This window comes from Protopterus annectens, chromosome 9.part0 (genome assembly GCF_019279795.1).
Source record: "Protopterus annectens isolate FY-2018-M chromosome 9.part0, PAN1.0, whole genome shotgun sequence".
In the NCBI taxonomy this organism is placed as follows: domain Eukaryota; kingdom Metazoa; phylum Chordata; order Ceratodontiformes; family Protopteridae; genus Protopterus; species Protopterus annectens.
In genome coordinates this window covers 1,775,819,200-1,775,837,429 of record NC_056743.1, presented here as the reverse complement: position 1 = coordinate 1,775,837,429, position 18,230 = coordinate 1,775,819,200, and the positions used below count along the sequence as shown (strand labels likewise).

Below are 18,230 nucleotides of genomic sequence, written 5' to 3'. Positions count from 1 at the left end.
TTGCTAAAAGAAGTCTGGTGAAGTCCTAGACTAATAAGCTAGTATAAGTGCAGAAGAGGAGAGAAATAGCAGATTTAAGGGAAAACTGAAGAGCAGACTCAGGCACCATTCAGAAGCTTACAGACAGTCCTGGATACAGCAAGTCTGAATCTGGACTAGACTAGTTACAGGAAAGGCAGGAAACAAGAGCAAATGCGGGCTTTTAAACCAGAAAGTTGAGAGAGATGGAAAAACTGTCCAAACGGCCAATAAACTACAATTTCTGGGCCAGGAACCACTCCTCTTGTGGTAGATAGGCTACCTAGTGCTTACCACTCCTACTGATAAGCTAGAAGGCTTTCCTCCAACACAGAAAGGCTTGGGGGGCTCAGAAGCTTACAGTCTTGGACACAGCAAATCTGTATCTGGACTAGACTAGTTACAGAAAAGGGGGGAAACAAGTGCAAACACAGGCTTTTAAGCCAGAAAGTTGAAAGAGATGGAAGAAATTGCCCAAAAGGCAATAAACCACAAATCTGGGCCAGAAACCACTCCTCTTGTGGTAGATAGGCTACCTAGTGCTTACTACTCCCACCGATAAGCTAGAAGGCTTCCCTTCAACACAGAAAGGCTTGGGGGGGGCTCAGTAGCTTATAAACAGTCCTGGAAACAGCAAATCTGTATCTGGACTAGACTAGTTACAGGAAAGGGGGGATAACAAGTGTAAATGCGGGCTTTTAAATCAGAAAGTTGACAGAGATGAAAAAACTGCCCAAATGGCCAATAACTACAATTCCTGGGCCCAGAAACCACTCCAGTTACCTAGTGCTTACCACTCCCACTGATAAGCTAGAAGGCTTCCGTCCAACACAGAAAGGCTTGGTGGGGGGGCTCAGGAGCTTACAAACAGTCCTGGATACAGCAAATCTGTATCTGGACTAGACTAGTTACAGGCAAGGGGAGAAAAGTACAGTTTTGTACCTACCATAAATGTAGATGTCCGATAGGTATGCATCTGCAGTCATAACATATGGGTTGTCCTGCCTCAGGCAGCCCCTCGGTCGGCCAGATTCCAAAGTCTGGGTCTGGCCTCGGCTGATGTCGCACTTTCCCCGACGTCAGAGCGTCTGGGGTATAAAAGCATCAGCCGACACCATTTTCCTCAGTTTTTCTTGCCCCAGATGCCAGGTGCCCTCTAGGAAGGCTAAATTTGGATAAATGCTGAAAAGTTCCAAACATTTGCAAATTATATACATGAATAAACAAACAAATACACCATAATAGATTCCCTCAGCTAGCTAAAAGAGGGGTAAGCACCCTAGGAATACCAAAGAGGGGAAGGAGGGAGGACTGCAGATGCATACCTATCGGACATCTACATTTATGGTAGGTACAAAACTGTACTATGTCCTTCAAGGATGCATCTGCAGTCATAACATATGGGTAGAATACCATAGCCAATCTGGGGGCGGAGGTACTAAGAAAAGATGGTGTAGTTAAGATCCCTGCAGGACTGCAGTTGCAAACCCTGCTCTGGATCTAGAGTATAAAGGTAGATTGTAATGCTTGGCAAATGTATGCACGGAGGTCCAAGTAGCAGCTTCTAAAATGTCCTTGGTAGCCACCGTAGGAAGGCTGTAGTGGTGGCCGTGGCCCTTGTGGAGTGAGGCCTGATATTTTCAGGAACTGTCTTTCCATGAAAGGAGTAGCGAATGCAATTTCCTATCCATTTTGAAATTGTCTGTTTGGAAATTGCTCTTCCTTGCACCCCAGTTGCATATGCTACAAAAAGTTGGTCAGTTTTTCTGCTAGTTTTTGTTCTGTCCAAATAGTAGCGTAGTTGTCTGTGTATATCCAGGGTGTGCAAAAGTTTTTCCCCTTTATTCTGTGGATTAGGGAAGAACGTAGGCAAGTGAATAGCTTGGTTCAAGGATACCCTAGATACCACCTTTGGCATAAAAGTAGGATTGGTTCTTAGTGACACCCTGTCCTGGTGGAAAATAATAAAAGGCTGCACTGCCATTAATGCTTGTAACTCAGATACTCTTCTTGCTGAAGTGATTGCCAGAAGGAATGCAGTTTTCCAAGATAGAAACTGTAGATCCGCTGATGCTGCTGGTTCAAAAGGAGGTAGCGTCAGTTTTTCCAGCACAAAGTTGAGATCCCAGGCAGGTAGAGGGGGTCTTATTGGAGGTTTAACATTTTTGATCCCTCTCAGGAATTGTCGGAGGAGAGGGTGTGAGAAGATAGTTGGATCCACATTGTATTCTGCTGAAATTGCTGAAGCATGAATCTTAATGGAAGAATAGGACAGGCCATTGTGGAACAATTCTGCTAAATATTCTAGGATATGTGCTAAGTTTGCCACTGTGACATCTGTGCCCTTTGATGTGCTCCAAATGAGAAATCTCTTCCATTTAGCTGAGTATGTCTTCCTTGTGGAAGGCAGCTTCCAGGATAATGTCCTTCACCCTCTGAGATAAAACAGTTTGATTGGGACTTAAGGAATTTTCCAGGCAGTTAGCTGCAATGTTTTCAAGTTGGGATGTAGGGTCTTGAAATTGTTCTGCGTTAGAAGAAGAGGCCATAGGGGGAGAGGCCATGATTTTGCCTGAGACATGCTTCTTAATAGTGGATACCAGTGTTGTCTTGGCCAGTCCGGAGCTATTAGTATCACTTTTGGCTGTTCCTCCCTGATTTTCAGTAGAACCTTGTGCATCAATGGGAGAGGTGGAAAGGCATATACTGTTAGGGCTTTCCAGCTGAAAGAGAGAGAGTCCACCCTCCAAGCTTGTGGGTGGTATGTCCTTGAGCAGAATGTCTTCAGTTGATGGTTGAGTGGGGAGGCGAACAGATCTATCTCCGGCATTCCCCATGTCTTTGTTATGAGCTTGAAGATGTCTGGGTGCAGCATCCATTCGTGTGCATCCATGGTAGTTCTGCTTAGGCTGTCCGCCAGTGCATTTTCTTTCCAATTGGGCCTGTAGTTGGATATTGAGATTCAGGCATAGATCCCACAGATTCATAGCCATCCGGCATAGCGGGTAAGAATGTGTGCCACCCTGTTTGTTTATGTACCACATGACCGTGGTGTTGTCTGTCCTTATTAACAGTTGTCCTTGTTGGAGGAAGGGTTTGAATGCCTCGATTGCATGTCTCACTGTCAGCATTTCCTTTTGGTTTATGTGCATGCTTAGCTGCCCTTGAGGCCATAGGCCTTGGATGCATTTGTCCTCCATGTGTGCTCCCCATCCTCGGTCCGAGGCGTCTGTGGTGATGGTCTGCCTTGCTTTTGGTTTGTTGAAAGGCAACCCTCTGTTGGACTGGCAGGCCTGAGCCCACCACAGGAATTCCTTTTGAAGGCATGGAATGATTGGTATCATGGTTTCTAAACTGTGACTGTGTTGAGACCATACACTCCTTAGGTACCATTGTAATTTCCTCATATGCAGTCTGGCATGTGGGATTAGAATTATGCAGGATGCCATGTAACCCAGGGCCTGCAGGATTTTCCTTGCAGTAAGCTGAGTTTGTCTTGTCAAAATCATGAAGTAATCTGGAAGTTGTTTTTGCTTTTCTTCTGTGAGAAAGGCCATTTGGGTGCTTGTGTCCAGATCTTTGGGATGGTACTAGTCTTGACTTTTGGATGTTGACTGTGTATCCCAAGGCCTGTAACAGGTGTATGGTATAGGCCAAGTCCTTTAACAATTTGTTCTTGTTGTCCGCTTGTATTAGGCAGTCGTCCAGGTATGGATAAATTTGAATTCCCTGTAGTCTGCAATGTGCAACTACTGATGCCAAGCATTTCGTGAATACTCTGGGCACAGTAGATAAGCCAAAGGGCAATGCTGAGAATTGATAATGCTCTGATCCTGCAAGAAATCTGAGGTGTCTTCTGCAATTTGGTCGGATAGGGACGTGCAGGTATGCCTCCTTGAGATCTAGAGTCACCAGCCAAGACTCCTTGCCCAACATGGGAAGAAGTTGCTGTAGTGTCAGCATTTTGAATTTTGGCACAATGAGATAAGTGTTGAGTGCGGACAAGTCGAGAATAGGCCTCCATTGATTTTCTTTTCTTGGTACAAGGAATAGTCTGGAGTAAAATCCTTGGCCTTGTTCTGAACATGGTACCTTTTCTATAGCTTTCAACTGAAGTAACTTGCTGATTTGTTTTAAAGCCTCTGCCTTCTGATTTGGTGGAAGGTTTGGCATTCGGCTTCTCTTTGGCAAAGTGTGGAAGTGAAACCTGTATCCTTTGTCTATTATTTGCAATGCCCAAGTATCCTTTGTAATGTAATGCCAGTTTTTTGAGAATAAAGCCAGCTTAAGGGTGCTTCCAGTTGATCCCTGGTAGGCGGAATCAGAGTCAAGTCATTGAGTCTGTCCTGTAGTAGTTGTTGTTGTAGCTGTTGCACTACTCCTCTGGTTGGCAGGCTGCCACTGACGGCCTCTGTAGGAGCCCTTCGATTGACCTCTGCCTCTAGGCGCCTGTTCCTGCCTCTCTGGGCTCTGTCCGAGTCTGGAAAGGACCAATTTTTTTGTAGGCCAGTTTCTGCTGAATCTCGGTGGTTGAACTTGCAGGAAATCTTTAACTGCTTGCACAGATTTTGCTTTTTCTTCAACCTTTTTTAGAATCTCCTGAGCAGGGGAGCCAAATAAATTTTGTTTCTCCATTGGAGCATCGAGGAGTTTAACTTTGACATGGTCTGGCAAAGATTGCTCCTTCAGCCAGGCATGTCTACGAATAACTGCCCCAGTCATAGCTGATCTAAATGAAGCCTCCAGTGCATCATAGCCACATTTTAAGAAATGATTACTAACCTGTTGTGAGTTATGTACCAAATCCTGAAGGGATTTACGGTCTAGGGGTTCAGAAGAAGAAAGTTTCTTATTCAATTCATCTAGCAAATACTCTTGGTACTGTATCATATGGAATTGACAGTTTAATGCCCTGACAGAAAGAGTTGCAGATGTATACACCTTCTTACCCCATCTCTAAAGCTCTAGACTCTCTATCAGAGGGTAGGGGATTTTTGGCAGTAGCGGCTGCAACCCCTTTAGGGCCCTGAGAAATAGTTTCTGGGTCTGCAGAATGGGCTTTATACAGATGGAAATGAGAATCCGGGACCCTGTAATATCTGTCAGGTTTGGCAGGGGCCGGAGGAAGAGTATCAGGAGCTGTACTGACATCATTGTACACATCATCAATTACATTTAGAACAGGAGGTATAGCTAAGGGCCTATGCTGAGGCAAATGCAAAAAGGTCCGTAATCTTTTTCTAGAATCAGAGAAATCCTGACCTTGCCATTGAAAGTGCTCTCTCATGGAGTGTAAAGTCTCCCCAAAGGAAAACTCTTCAGGAGGGAGGCCGAAGGATAGATTCCTCTGCATCTGAATCCTCATAAGGCGAGTAAGCCCCTTCCTGGTGGTCTGACAACTCAGATCCATCCGTGGAATCATCTGAGGAGAGGGGTTCAGAGGGGTCAGTCCTGGGCCTTTTGTCTGGAGGAGGTTGAGAGGCCCTGTCTGGGTGAGGTTGTGAACCCCTAATTAAGGAGATAAGGTCCTCAGCCAGGCTGAGGATCTGTGAACTAGAGGAAGGCCTCTGGGGTGTAGATTTGGTAGGCAAAGCTTTTGAAAGTTTGGCAGCTTTAGCCCTAGAAAAGGCCTTAATGGACATAGAAGCTGGGGCCTATCTACGCCCAGGGGTAGAAATGTCCAAATGTATGGTGTCGGACAAATCCTGAACACTAGTCGTAGGTTTGAAAAGCGACTCAGCCGGCCTCTCGCCTTGGTGTGGTGGTCGGCGCGGTTTCGAAGAAGGAATCACCGAGGACTCGTTTCGGCGAAACCGAGACAATCGTAGGCCTAGCCGTGGTTTCAGCGAAAGTGTCGCTGAGTGTCGGTCCGTTTTTCTTTGCTTTTTTGACCATATGCGTCGGAGTCTCCGACGGCATTTTATAAGCAAAAGCGGCCCAAAAATTCCTCTGCAAACTCCGACCAACGCCTAAGAGTTCGTGGGTTGAAGGAGGCATAGGCTAAACAGGCCGACGTACGCCGTGGTCTGGGCCTAAGCAAGGAAGGCAGTAAGAATGGAAATCCTTATGAGGTATTTGTTTCCCACAAGTTAAAAAGTATTTACTTTGTCTGACATCGGCTGAGGCAAGAAAGAGTCCAAGTCTTAGCTGAAATCTCTGGATCTGATCAACAGCTTCTGCTTCGGCAAGAAAGACTGAGGAAAATGGCGTTGGCTGATGCTTTTATACCCCAGGGAAAGTGCGACATCAGCCGAGGCCAGACCCAGACTTTGGAATCCGGCCGACCGAGGGGCTGCCTGAGGCAGGACAACCCATATGTTATGACTGCAGATGCATCCTTGAAGGACATCAAGTGCAAATGTGGGCTTTTAAATCAGACAGTTGAGAGAGATGGTAAAACTGCCCAAATGGCCAATAACTACAATTTCTGGGCCAGAAACCAGTCCTTATGTGGTAGATTGGTTACCTAGTGCTTACCACTCCCACTGATAAGCTAGAAGGTAGAAGTCTTGTTTTTTCTGCAACTGTGTGAACCTGTCCACCTGTGTTATTTGTAATATTTCCTGTGACTAAAACTGTGGTGTTTATTGTAAACAGATATTCCATATTTCCACATTATTTTATTATTAAATACATTTAAACATTTCATTGTGGCTGGTCCTTTAGAGAATGTTTTAAACTTTGAGAGGACTTATAACTATTTGGTGACACCGTGGCCATTCTTGGAAGCCTTACTGCACTGGCCAAACATCATTTGTCTTAATATTAATTTCACTCAGTATAGCTGGGTACCCTTGTAAGAGCCTTAGAGTAGCTGGCTTTAGGGTGTCTGGTGGCAGTGTAACTACTTTATAGTCTGTGCAGAAGGGGCCATAGCTAGTAAATCTGTGCCAGCCTTTCACAGGTGTGTGTGTGTGTGTGTGTGTGAAAATCACATCTCAAAGTGTGTGTGTGCCAGCTACTTTGAGCTGGGACAGAAAGTACTGGTTTCACAGAGAGGATGCTGAAGGACTTGGCTTAGACACTCAGCTGTGGACTCAACCTTACAGCTGTGCCAGTGGGGAGTCTTACTAGGTAGGGAAACAGATACAAAAACCTACTCCCCAGACTGAATGTGCTCCGTGTGTGCTCTTAAGTGAAATTGTGCTTGATGCAGACAGCTGCATCTGGAAATACTGGGTGTATCCATTTTTGTTTCAAGTGAATGTCCCTCTCCAGTGTGAGTGGTGAGGATTCAGGCTCCTTGATTAATGGCTCAGAGTGGAGAGGTCACATTTACCCTTTCCTTCTCTTAGTATCCTTCCAAACATTAAAAAAACACAAACAACCACGGAGATGTCAGTCACAACCACCAGTAATCATTACGAGTTTTCTTGAATAAAGTTTTGGTACTTTATATTGCTGGCTGCTTTTCTTCCTCAGTCCAGTTTGAGATCCTTACAAACATTAATGACATGAAGTTGGACAAAAGCCTTGCACTCCCCCAGAAATTTAAACAAAGTCAACAAAAGTCCATTTTTTCTATTTTTTCTTGTACAATCATATTTCACATATGTATGCGACTGATACTTTGTAAGCCCCACATTTATTTACTAATTTCTGTGTTGCTGGTCTTCGCCCTGTTCATCTCCATTTTCCAACTCCAGATTCCTGTTCAATTCCAAGGTACTTCCAATTCTTCTAGTCAACTCCTGTTTCTCTCTCTCTAAAGCATTTTCCTTTGGAACACTGGAAAACATTTCAGTGGCAAAGTCTCTCTGTGAGTTTTATCAGAAGACTGAGAAGCAAAGTCCCCTTCTGCTTGATGGCTCATTTTTTGTTGAACAAACTTCTGTATTTCCTCCTTAGCCTGTTCTGCATCAAAATTACTTTGATCGTCCAGGAAAAAAAGTATTCTGAAGACAGCTGGATACAGCAGCTTGAATCTTACACCTGCCTCTTGATATTCCCTGATTGCTGGAATAAAATTTGCTTCTCATCTGCCTGGTGTACAGTGAATAATCATTTTCCACAAACACTCTACTGTCTCCAACTTTTAATACTTTGCCCTTCTGCTATAGTTTTGTCAGGATCAACTCTTTCTGCTGATAGGATTGCATCTTTAGTAATACAGGTCTTGGCTGTCTTCTCATGACCAGGTTTGGTGCATACACATTATGTACTCTTTCATTTAACAAATCCTGCTGTAGAGGACCAATCCAGTTGCTTATCTTTGCCTTCATAAAATTAAAACAGTCTGTTCCTTCCAGGTACAGCAGGAACTTTCATTTTCTTTCCTGCGTGCTGCCCTCTAATTGTACCATTTTTGAAACATATCTTCTTGAGCAGTCTCATACTCAGCCAGGCTTTTCTGCTTTTCAACATCTGATTTTTGCAGTTTTATCAGTTCATTGGAATATCTGTTTAAAGTTTCTTCCATTTTTCCAACTTTTTGTTACTTGAGTCGATATATTCCTTCAATGTTTCATTTATTTTAATCAGCTCTGAGCATATTTGACTCAAATTAAGCAGTTGATCAGTGTGCAGCCAGCCATCTTGGAAGTAAGATGTTAATATTAGCTCTCACATTGGCTGAATGTACTCCCCAAGATGAGTCTGAGGCATTTGTACTCAGAATCTGGGTCTTGGCAGCCTCTTTGAAAGGGACAGCCAGGTTCCATTGAGAGAACTCCTGTTTTATAAATCACAACAGACTGGCTATGAACTCTCCACAGCCTGTATGAAACGGAAACCCACATTCCTTTTCACCTGTTAACTCCATCATGAGATCTTCTGCTTTGTGCAGAGTAACAAAGGAATAATTTATTCCAAGGACTGACTATGCTAGTGTCACACAAATGTGTGACAGTGCTGTAATTTCCTCTTGTGAAGTTTTGCCAGCCTAGCCATACAGTTAGTTGATACCAAGTACTCTAAGATTCTCAGCAATTCCCTTGCTGATACTTGGTCCCTCTTGGTTGTGGCTTGAAAGAACTGAGCCAATATTTGTGTGGGATAAATGCTTTCTTCTCGACAAAGTTTAGCAAAGCTTCTAAAAGGAGTTCCCTACCTCCAAATGATAACTTAGGGCATCCAATATTACTAACACAGTGGAAATATCCAAATTCTCTGGTGTCTCCACAAATCATATGTCTGATTTGTCACCTAGCAACCCGTTGCCCAAATGATCATGCCAACCATGATTTCAGCCAGAGGGGGCCATGCAAGCAACTGAAGGCATGCTGGGCTCTAGGTGGGAACTCCCAGAGGCCTCTGCAGTGATAAGCATTGGAACCTGGAGCTGTGCAAGCACTTCCATATGGTCAATGCATCTGACCTTGGGATTCCACCCAGGATGGTTGCAATGTCCCCAGTGACCTTCTCATGGATGGCTAGCTTATCCACAGCCTTTTCTTCTCCAGAAGGATGCCTGATACAGACTTTTGCTTAGAGCTTCTAGTTGAGACATCCTACAGGGAGAACAGATTTAAGACTATTTGCTCCTAGATCTCAGTTGCTGAAGCAGTCCTCAGTTTGATTCCCACTAACTCCATTCAGTTACTGTGTGATTTTGAGCAAGTCACTTAACCAGACATTACTCCCGGGTCACCCCTTATTTTCTGCTTATCCAAATAGTCCTGGAAAACATGTTTTCCAATACTAGCACAAACAAGAAGATATACCACAGGACAGTCCTGGGCAAAAATGTGACCTAGTGTGAACATCTTTACAAAAATATGGCATTTACACCAATGCTTATTCTTTTTTTTCTGAGGTAGACATAACCCCAGATAACAACCTTAATAAAGGTACAATTAAATACATAACAATCAAAAACCTACAATGATAAGAAAAAGAAAAAAACTTTCCCCAATGGTTACTTATCTGCACAGCTATGGGTGGTTGATAACCAAACTGCTGAACTGAACAGTGATTTCTTATACTGCAGAGGAAGCTGTATTGATGTAAGAACTAAAGATGCGAAATGTACAAAAGCAATTTTAGATGAAATAACACAACACCAGACAAGGTATGCAAACTTTGTCTCATCACAAAGTACGAATTTAAAGCTGCATCCGCTATTCATTTACAATAATGTACTACTTCATAAATAGCAATTCTTAAATCACGTGATTTATCATCAGATCGTGGCACAGCTGGGACTATAAAACTTCAGTAGCATTTTAATTTGTGCTCCTAGCTCTCAACCTGTTACCTCAAGAATCAGGGAATAAAGCCAACAATCGGGGACAAAAACAGAAATCAGGTATACTCAAAACACTGACATAATAACATGATTCATAAAATTTCAGGATTTGCATTAACATGCACTTTCTGAGGGGAAAAAAAATCTAATTGTAATTTTTGACATTTATTTGAGAAAATTGCCACTGTAAAAATCAGAACTTTTAGGAAGGAGAAAGAGTACCAAAAATTCAATCAAAAGCATGGATACTATTGAAAATCACAGACAGATGACAGCTCTGTTTACACTTTTCCTCACAAGATAAATACCTCTTTCCCATCATTTGTACCTTCCAGAATAAACTGTATATGCTGCAAGTCAGTCCCTCCCTTTCTTTCAGCATTAAATGGTGCTATCAGCATCTATAGTGTTATTCTCTGAAGAAGAGGAAAGGGATATTTACCACCAATTCAGGCATAATGGCAGTTTTTTACACCTAGCCCCACCAAATCCCAGTGCAGGCAATTAAGTGTCAAGAACAGTTTACCTTTGGTTTACAAATGGAGTGGACAATTCTGAAATCAGGCGGAAATTTGCAAAGTATGGCAGTACTCCTCGACTCTAAAAGGAAAAAACAGAAACAACAGCTGAACAGTGCTTGAGAAGGGAAACAAAAATATAAGTACTTGGACAGTGGGTTATTGGAAAGTCAGAAATGTGAGAGTGAACTGAGAAAGGTTTACACAGAAAAGAAATTAATGAAAGCAAAATGGAAAAACAGAGCAATAAGTAAGGGTGTGATAAACGATGGATGCTATAGAAAGAAAAGATAAAATGTATAATGTAAAAATGGAGAAATTAACACAAGTATAAAACAAATGAATGCTGTTCAGCACAAGGAGAAATAAGTTGTACAGCTGTGAAATTACAAGTTGTAGAACTCACCAATACATAACTGTAGGCATATAACGCCGCCAAGTGGTGGCATATGAAAAAAGCATCCCCCATCAACTTCCAGTAGCGAATGAGAAGCAGCAAATCTGGAATCACAATAAATGAACTCAGAGGGCATAGCTGTGCAAGAAAACATCACCTCTAAACCTAAACAGTGCCAACCACCCTTACCACACACACACACACACACACACACACACACACACACACACACACACACACACACACACACACTTACTTTTAAATCAGTTCTATGATCTGCAGAAATACTGCAATAGAAAAAATACTACCAAAAAGAAACTCAATGCAGCAAAATACATGGAAAATGTGAATAAATTTTACTGACCAAGAAAGAAATTATCCCAAATTCGACAATTCTAAAGAGAGCCAGACTGTAGGGTCATGACCCAGACATCAAATTAGTTCACAGATGCATGGTCCTGTACAGGTAACATGACCTAATCTGAGTTTCAGTGAGACACCTGAAAAAAATCACAATACTTCCTGCACTCTCATATAAGGTCTTGCTGCAGTGAAGTAACTCCAGCTATTCTCTGCTTTCTATACTCTGGTAAGCCTTGTGCTGCTGACTGATAGTACAATGGATAGAAGCAGTTTCTCCAGACAGTATATGTGAGTAGGTTTTAAAAAAAATAGATGAAGACAAAAATCACAACAGTTCCATGTGAAATACAGCAATCATTATTAAAACAATTAGCAAATTGCAGTTTAACAATACAACATGGATAACATTTTATTCTAGTAAGTGTCTGCTGTATTGTTAGAAAAAGGGAATAAAAACATCAACTGGTTGGAAATGGATCTCACATGAAATTGCTTTTACTGACTGAATGATTAAAACAAGGTTAATAACGGTTAGGCTAAATGACCAGTTCAGAACCACACAGCATACAAACAGAGACCAAACAACTCAGGCCCACCCAGGCCTAACAGAAACTTTGAACCTTAGGCCTCTACTGTACTGTCAGAGGTTATACTTCACATCTTATATCTCGTTTATAAAGATACACATACCTACGCTCAAATTATCGCAATCAATCATCAGCGTACCATTCAATAACCAAAGTTTCTTATGGAGGAGAAGACTGAAGCCACATGCAGCAGCCTGCTGCAAGCAGGCATACAAAACATACTCTGAGATAAAAAGAGTTCTTGGCACCAAACATGAGGGATGAAATTTGGTGGAGAAGGGCTGGGGAATTCTGTAATAAGAGAGAGAGAGAAGGGTTTGTTTGTTTTTGTTTTAACTAAGGACCATGGGTTTACAGCAGGGTTTTAGGGGTATTCTGTGAGGAACTGAACCCCCTCAGATAGACACTATAAAATCTTCTATACAGGTAAGGGTATGCATATGTGTGCTGGAGGTAGGGGGTATCCCTGGAAATGAGACATAACTTAACAACTCGATCTAGCAAGAATTTAAAAAAACAGACACTTGATACAATGACTGGCATGTTTAGGTTGGGGAAAGTAGGATTAAATATAAACATAAAAATTATAATTCTGGGAGTAGAAGAATCACAGCATATCTAATACAATACATTGGTCTAGCAATGAAATGAAATTCCAGACTCACCTAACAAAAAAAAAAATTAAAATATAGAAATTGTTCTGGCTGTAGTAAACCACAGACATATAACCATGTAGCCATGCTCAGTTTTGTAAGGATTAAGATTAAAAGCCTTGAAATGAACAAGGCGTATAGTGTACAAGGTGCTGAATTTCTACTGAAACTTTGGATGATATGAGAATGGGTAATAAAATAATTCTAACTAGACAGGCATGTGAGCCATACTGGCTTTCCAGTGTTGAAGATGCAAAGAGTCTTGCTTTGTACTAATAGGACACTGTGAACAAAAAAAATCTTCAAAACTCAAACATTATGAAATGCAGCACCCTAAACACCTGTTATGGATGTTAAGGGGAGAGCTTTGATGTAGATGTTTTGGTTTCAAAAAATATTATGAAATGTAATTTATAGTATTTGCAAACTGTAAGAATTAGGACTCGTGTATCTAACTAGAACCAGGAGGATGAGGTGCATGAATAGCAAAAGTGAACTCCTAAACCCCAAATGAATCTGCAATGATGTGTTGGGCTGTCTGCAATGTAGCCCACATACAGAAAAGGGTGAATACTATACTGCTGGAACATGTACACCTGGGGTAGGGCCTATGTCACTTATGGACAGGGGCAATCGGTAAAATACTCAAGGCATATACCTTTCCTGTAACTAGTGTAGTCCAGATTCAGATTTGCTGTATCCAGGACTGTATGTAAGCTTCTGAGCCCCTCCAAGCTTTCTGTGTTGGAGGGAAACCTTTTAGCTTATCAGTGGGAGTGGTAAGTATTAGGTAACCGATCTACCACATAAGGAGTGGTTCTGGCCCAGAAATTGTAGTTATTGGCCGTTTGGGCAGTTTTTCCATCTCTCTCAACTTTCTGATTTAAAAGCCCACATTTGCACTTGTTTCCCCCCTTTCCTGTAACTAGTTTAGTCCAGATACAGATTCTTAGTTTTAGCACTTGAATTTGCTTATTCGTGATCAGCACTTGTTCAGAACTTGTAAGCACTAAATAACCTACTAATTACTACAGCACTCAACCTTCCTCATTACCTGGAGGAAAACAGTTTTGGTACTTACTTTCCTCACTTACTTAGAGAAAAACAGCTGTTGTACTCACTTTCCTCACTTATCTAGAGGAAAATAGTTTTTTTATTCAGGCATGTCCAAGGGTCAGCTCCCAGTGTTCTCTCCTGTCTATCTGATGAATCTGGGCATCTTCAGGCAATGTAGAAATTGCTTCAGGTACACAGACAACCCTCTCCTCCTACCACCCAACACTACAACATGTGAAAGATGCACTTATCTAGCCAAACTGGAGGAAAAGCTTTCTGCAATCAAGACTGAACTTGACAGTCAAGAGGAGAAGATAAACACTTGACCACACCACACTCATCACATAGTCTCACTAAATCTACAACACCAAAATCCACACATAAAATACAAAAACATTCACGGAGGCTCTCAATAACAATCTGCTCAAGCAACAGAGACCGCCAAAGCAGAAATGCAAGCAACCTCCACCCCCCAACACAACCCAAATGACACATAGCCCGCAGACTCAGTGTGCCACTCAACTACAGCCAATAAGGCAAAACAACATACCCAACACACTAGTCATAGGCGACTCTATAGTCAGGCACAATGATGTCCCACTCAGCAGGCTAAACAAGGAAAAGGTTACTGTCAGCTGCCTGTTGGGAGCCAGGATCCGCCACATAACCCACGCACTCAGGTCACTCCACAACAAGTACAAATATGACTCTGTCATTGTCCATGTTGGTGTGAACGACCTGAGACGTACCTCCCTGGACTACATGAAAAGAGACATGGAAGAGCTCTCCGATCTTGTAGCCCAGGCAGGTATGACCCTAGCCCTGAGTAGCATTCTGCCATCACCCAGAATGATGCCGCAGTACAAGGACAAAATGATTGACTTCAACAATTGGCTAAGCTTCTGGTGCCATTCTAAAGGGATCCAGTATCTGTCTGCCTGGGATGACATGGTCGGCAGACCACAATGCTTTACCAGAGATGGCCTGCACCTGTCACCCCTGGGATTCCGGATACTGGCTAAGGTTCTTGCCGCCCCTATAGTGCCTTTTTTAGGCAAGGTTCAAATGACAAATTCACCACAGTAACAGGAACAGGCAAGCAAAAACTGAGGGTGATGCTACTCAATTCCAGAAGTTTAAATCTAAAAATGCACTCACTCGAGGCACTCCTTAAAATGGAGAACATCGATATCTGTGCAGTAACTGAGACCTGGTTCAAGGCTCCAGAGAGCACCCCTGCACTCCAGGCTATAACTCATACTACACTTTTCAGCCATGTAAGCTGGACCGGAACACCAAAGGCGGAGGTGTATCCATATTCATTAAGGATATCCACACCTCCAGGCTAGTTGCTCAGCATAATGCAGCCGAGGGTATCCAAGTGCAACTAACTTTGGGCAAAACTGCAATCCAAATTGTAGCTTGCTACAGATCACCCACCATGCCCCAGGATTCCCACTCCTCTTTTCTTGATGTACTGGAAAATATTAGGGTTTACCCAAACACCCTAATAATGGGCGATTTCAACTACCCCACCATTAACTGGGAAAACTACTCATGTACCAACTCCTTCGCTCAACACTTTCTGGAATTCATAAACTCCAATGCCCTGGATCAACTTATCCACACCCCCACCAGGGGCAACAATATCCTAGATCTAGTCATTGCCAATATGAGTGACCGGTGTTCCACACCTGAAATCAATGCCTCATTGGTCCGATTCGACCATAAGCTAATTACCCTAGATATCCACATCCTGCCTCCACCCCCCATTAAGGAAACCATGGTAAAAAATTTCTCCAAAGCCAACTTCATGCTTCTTAAGACATTAGTGCTGAACTTCATGACACCCATGCAGATGGACAATACAGTTACGACTACTGAATCCTACACAATTGCACTTTAGAAGCACTTACATGAGTGCATGGATCATGCTATCCCAAACAGAACCAAGATGCTATCCTCCAAAAAAAGGAAGCCAATCTGGTGGTCCCCTGCCATAAACAAACTGTACAACAGAAGGAAGAAACTCTTGCAAAAGAGAGTAAAATCCCACGAGTGGAGGAGCTCCCTGGTCAGCCTCAGTAAGAAGCTGCGATCCCTGATAAAATCCTCCAAAGCTAGTTATGAAAACAAAATCGCCACTGATTCTAAAGACAACCACAAAGCATTCTATAGCTATGTCAAGAATCTGAATGGCAACACTCAGATCTGCTCTGAGTTACAGCACAATGGCACTAAATATACAGACCCAACTGATATTGCCAACATCCTGGTAGATAGGTTCAGTGCTAACTTTACCCCCCTCTCACCCCCTAAAGAGCCCATCTCTATACCAGAAGAATGTAAAGTTCCTGTAATCACGGCTGCACAGGTAAAAACCACACTCTCCAAAGGCAAGAACACAGCATCCATGGGACCAGACAGCATCCCAGGCTGCGTTCTACACGAACCACAGAACGAACTGGCACCCCACCTAAGTACCACGTTCAATCATAACCTCACCTCAGGCTTTGTGTTTGCTGAATGGCGCATGGCAATGGTTATCCCACTCCACAAGGGGGAGCCACCACGGACCCCGGGAACTACCGCCTCATTAGCCTAATGAGCCTGGTCTGCAAGACCATGGAACGTATCATCATGGAACTTATAAACAAAGACGTTGGTAATCTCCAAACTATGGATCCCACCTAGTTCGGGCTTGTAAAAGGCAGATCATGTCTCCTAAACCTGATAGACTTCTTTGAAGCAGTCACCAAAGCCGTAGACAAGGGTAGGTGGTTCACACAGCCTATCTAGATCTTGCCAAGGCTTTTGACACCATCCTCCACTCTGGAATTATAGATAAACTCACCAAACTAGGTATAAATCCCTATGTCACAAGATGGGTTGCCAACTGTCTCACTAACAGAACCCACACTGTGAAAGTAGCAGACTCCAAATCCAACTTCAGACCAGTAACAAGTGGAGTACCACAGGATTCAGTCCTGGGTCCTCTCCTGTTTGGTATCTACTTCTCTGAAGTACAGGCTAACACAGAAGGTCTTTGGCTAACGAAGTTCACAGATGACTGCAAACTAGGAGCCATAATCAAAACTCCTAACGATGTGGACATCCTACCAAAGGGCCTCACTGAGACAGATGCCTGGTGTCAAAGCCATGGCCTCAAGCTCAATGCCAAAAAGTGCATTGTCATCCCCTTTGGTAAAAACTCTGTACCCATGAACTACAACATAGGTGGTAGTATACTTAACACTGAAAGTGTGATGAGACCTTGGGACACAGGTGGACAGTAGTCTCTCCTTTGATAATCACATCGCCACAGTAGTCAGGAAATCCTTCTACGTGGCACACCTCAACACAAAAGGTTTCTCATCCACAAAAAAAGAGGTCATTGTTCCCCTCTACTCATCACTCATTAGACCCATTATAGAGTACAATGCCCCTTTTGGTATGTACCTCACAAGACATCTACAACAACTGGAAAGGCCACAGAAATACCTCACAAAGAGGATTACCCGCCTCAAACAGATGCCCTACGCAGACCGTCTCAAAAAACTCCAGCTTTACTCCGTTGCATATCGCCTACTCAGAGGTGATCTCTGCCTAACATACAAAGCTATGTCAAACCCAGAGCTGTTGGACATGCTCCACTTAAAGAAATCCCAATCCCTCCGAGCTACACGCACTAGGGACATAAACCTTGTCACCACAATAAACAGAACATGCCGGAGGGATAGATTCCTGTCCCAGAGACTTCCCATACTCTGGAATAAACTACCTATCTATATCAAACAAAGCTCCTCATTAGCACTCTTCAAGAAAAATCTTGATGATTGGATGAGAAATAGGAAATTCACCCCGGGGATCACCTCTGTGGCTCTGCTCGACAGTGGCACAGGAAAATAATTTTCTTGGGTGGCAAAAGCCAGGGTACCTTTTTGGCTGGGCTTGTAAAGGCCCCAGGGCCGATAGCCTAGTACCTACCTATGAAACATATGCACAAACCTATGCCATCTTCTTGCCTCTAGAGGCCACACACTGAGTAAAATCAGGTTATACTGGCTAGGCTTATAAGGGATCTTAAGCCATTAGCCTAGTTATCCCATATGAACCTATACCATGCCAAGTCCTTCCCAAGACATGCTCTCCAGTATATTAATAGCACTGTACTTCCAAACAAATGGAGGCCATATCTGAACTATAGGGAACCACTAGGAAATTTCTTTCTCAACAGCTCAGACGTGAAGTTCAAACATTGTAGATACTGTATTTAAGGGTGACACAATGAGGGCCCTCTCTGAACCAAGAAACTGTATTATTACCTTTTCAACAACCCTGGGCAGGTAGTGACTTATTAGGTATAGGGTTGGAGGCTGGTATAATGGTTAAGGTGTTTACCTCACAGACAAAGTACTGGATTTGATTCTAATTGTTGGAAGGGAAACTGGA

At 43.0% G+C, this 18,230-nt stretch overlaps 1 protein-coding gene across 7 annotated transcripts in view; it reads right to left on the bottom strand.

Annotated features, from left to right (window-relative positions):
• Positions 1-18,230, bottom strand: part of LOC122812252 (TLC domain-containing protein 4-like) — a 1,080,923-nt gene that overhangs the window by 40,350 nt on the left and 1,022,343 nt on the right. For all 7 annotated transcript variants that reach the window (XM_044084636.1, XM_044084635.1, XM_044084640.1 and 4 more), the window contains 2 exons: positions 11,129-11,223; positions 10,731-10,804 (listed from right to left, as the gene is read on the bottom strand). In XM_044084636.1, coding sequence (XP_043940571.1) covers positions 10,731-10,804; positions 11,129-11,223 — 169 coding nt within the window. The remainder of the gene's footprint in view (positions 1-10,730; positions 10,805-11,128; positions 11,224-18,230) is intronic.